Source organism: Lasioglossum baleicum, chromosome 17 (assembly GCF_051020765.1).
Source record: "Lasioglossum baleicum chromosome 17, iyLasBale1, whole genome shotgun sequence".
Lineage (NCBI taxonomy): Eukaryota > Metazoa > Arthropoda > Insecta > Hymenoptera > Halictidae > Lasioglossum > Lasioglossum baleicum.
In genome coordinates, this window is record NC_134945.1 from 3,624,530 (window position 1) to 3,627,671 (window position 3,142).

Genomic DNA, 3,142 nt, shown 5'->3' on the forward strand with positions numbered 1-3,142 from the left:
TCAGACAATACAGCGACCCGCGAGCACCCATCCGAACCGAGTCTTTTGCAGCGTCGGATGATTTGCGGATGCTTTGATTTGTCCGATACATAGAAGCTGCCAGAAGAGATCAGCGCCGATCAACATGTCAATCTCAGAAGATTCATTGAATTTCGGATCAGCCAATCTAATGTTATGAGGAAGGCGAATATCGTCTCGATTAAAAGAGGCAGATGGAAGTCGCTCGGTAATACGATTTGTCACGACGCAGTCAATAGTGGTGCTGAATGAGTTGTTTCGTGATTCTATTTTTACCGATACGACGCGGTTCGCAGTCGTTGCCATTTGATTAATACCCGTAATTGATATATTAGTAGCGCGTGATTTTAAATTCAACCGACTTACTAATTGTTGCGAGATAAAATTGGCCTGAGAACCACTGTCCAGCAACACGCGGCACCGCCTCGGAGTGTCCGTGCTATCGTGTGTGTGTATTACCGCCGTGGACAACATTACATTGTTGCTCCGTGACGCCACAGCACTGTTTGACGTCACTTTGGACTGAGGCACCGTGGCGTCTTGCGAAATTGCCGCGATCGGGACCTCCTCCTTTTTTTAGAGCTTAGATGCAACAATGTATTGTGTTTCACATTGCAAATTTGGCATGCTCGCGAATTACATTGTGCACTCGTATGGTTCGACGGTCTAAGACAATTTATGCAAAGCTTTTGTCTGCGTACTTGCGCGATGCGTTTTTCCGTCGGCAATTTGAGAAAGTCGCTACAAGAGTATATTCGATGATCGCCACGACAATACGCGCATTTCGAATTAACGGTGGCTACATGTGTCGACGAATGTCTGTACGAGGTCGCCTGTTGGCGGTTTTGGCTCACAGGCGCCAGTGCAGGCGTTCTTTTGAGGTTGGTTTCTAACATTTGACACCGATGTTGTAGGAATGTTAGTAATTCGTGTAATGTGGGCAATTCGGCGCCCGTAAGTGAATTTTGCCACTCTCGAACCGTAACCGTGTCTAATTTTGAAGTTATTATATAGACAAGCAAATCGTTCCATTTGTCGGCAGGACGTTTCAAAGAAGTGAGCGCGCACACATGCTTGGCTGTTCCGTCCGCGATCTGTCGCAACTCTAATAAGTTTTCCTTGGTCATTACGGGAAGTTCTAGTATTTTGCGAATATGTGTTTGCACAATAACGCGGGTATTGTTGTATCGTTCCTGTAAGAGGTTCCAAGCCACGTTGTAATTTTCATCCGACAATTCAAGCGATTCGATAACACCGACAGCGTCGCCTGTGATTGCCGTCCGCAAGTATTGAAACTTCTGCATAATTGTAAGCGCAGTACTTTCGTGTATTACAGAATTATAAACATTGTGAAATGGCACCCAGTCCTCGTATTTCTCGCTGAAGTTTGGTAGTGTTAATTTCGGCAAGCGCACGTGCATTATCGAATCTTCCGCGTCCGTGCGATTTGTATTAGTTGGCGAAGGCGCCACGTGCAGGTGCGAGAATCATAGTCCGCATTTTTGCCGATAACGCGTAGTACGCGGTTTCGAACCCTTCGCGATCTCCGTCGGATTCGTCGATCGTTTCGATTTGAATCTGAATAGCGTTATATTCTAACCAATAATTTTCAAGTTTCGATTTACGTTCCTCAAGTTGCGCGATTACATCTGGCGTACAATTAACGATGCTATCTACATAGTTCTTCGTTCGCGTACACGCGGCTTTGACGATGCCTCTCTGTTTCCGCAATATCGCAACATCTTGCGACGCCATTGTTTGCGAGATCGAGGGAATGACTATCGATACCGAATTCAAACTAAGCACTCTCTAATGACTACAGATTAAACAGTTACCTGACCGTGAAATTCGCCGTTCACCTGGTGCACGCCTCGTGTCGACGTTGATGTTGAAATTGTATGCTGTTCTCCGCCAACCTCGTGGATACAGCGTCGTAGTCCGTTGTTCCTGTAGCTCACGCCTCTGTCTCGATGTCGTTGCTGAAAGATGCGTTGGTTACCCTCCGTCGACCTCGTGGATGCAGCAGCGTGGTTCTCTGTTCTCGTAGCACACGTCTCTGTCTCGAGGCCGTTGTTGGAAGATGCGTTGGCTGATCTCCGTCGACCTCGTGGATGCAGAGCGTAAAAACGCAATGGCCCTCAGGAAGCTTGTTGCAATATTCTGGTCTTGGCCGAAGTGTGAATTAGCAATAACTGTTGCTGGATTGCTGCTGGCTGAATCTGGCTCGAAGGATCATGTATAAAATTGTGGGCTTGATCGTTTTGCCCTCACGTATGAATTCGTCGTTCGTGTCGACGTTTCCACGTGTCGTAGAACTAATGAATTCCACTATTTGATATATAACAATTTATTTAATACTTGGGTCACAACCAGGCTTATGCACGTGCTTCCACGTTGACTGTCTGAACCAGAAGAAGGACGAATCGCGTCGTGCGGATGCACGGCTAAAAAACATTTGAAAATCGCGGCGGCGCACAGTGGTCCAAATCGAGAAATTCAGTGACATTCTGCCAAAAATCAACTTTCTCATATTAATATCTGATCGACATGTATCTCTTCTTAAATGTTCATAGATTTCGGAAATGAAGAAAATAAATCAAATATCATTCAGATTTAAATTATACAAACACTTAAAGTTGGACATTTTAAAATTAGAATCTTTTACGCGGAAAAACTGTTCTGTTTCTTCGTGGTGTCCTGAGGAGCTCAGTTAATATTTGGTTTCGAATTTTTTTTTTTTGAAGAGCATTCCTTTGAGATAAGAAATCGTGCACGTCATTAATAATTATTGTATATAATGTCTTTTAAACATAATGTTGAATGAAATAAAGAAAAATCTCAAAATGCTTTACAGTTGACAAGGTGTATCTTTTTTGTCTCGGGGGATCGCGCATTGTAACAAAATAGAATATTTTCAGTAGATCTTCCCCTATAAGATCGTGTAAATATCATTTCCCAGGCTATCCCAGCGTTAAAGTTATTATAGTTTAATCCATCCGCGGCATGTCATCTTATGCGTATACGTTTGGATCCAGCGCCGAAACTCCGCAACGAACTAATGTAAGACATTGGAAAGATTTGTGTAGATTCTTTTTTTTACGGAAGAAGCTTTAAAAAGCAGACA

General features: G+C 43.9%; 1 protein-coding gene across 1 annotated transcript; it reads right to left on the bottom strand.

The window, feature by feature from the left end:
* Positions 1-530: 530 nt before the first annotated feature.
* On the bottom strand, positions 531-1,439 carry LOC143217688 (uncharacterized). Its single transcript, XM_076442224.1, has one exon. The coding sequence runs from the start codon at positions 1,437-1,439 to the stop codon at positions 531-533; it is 909 nt and encodes a 302-aa protein (XP_076298339.1).
* Between the last annotated feature and the right edge of the window lie 1,703 nt (positions 1,440-3,142).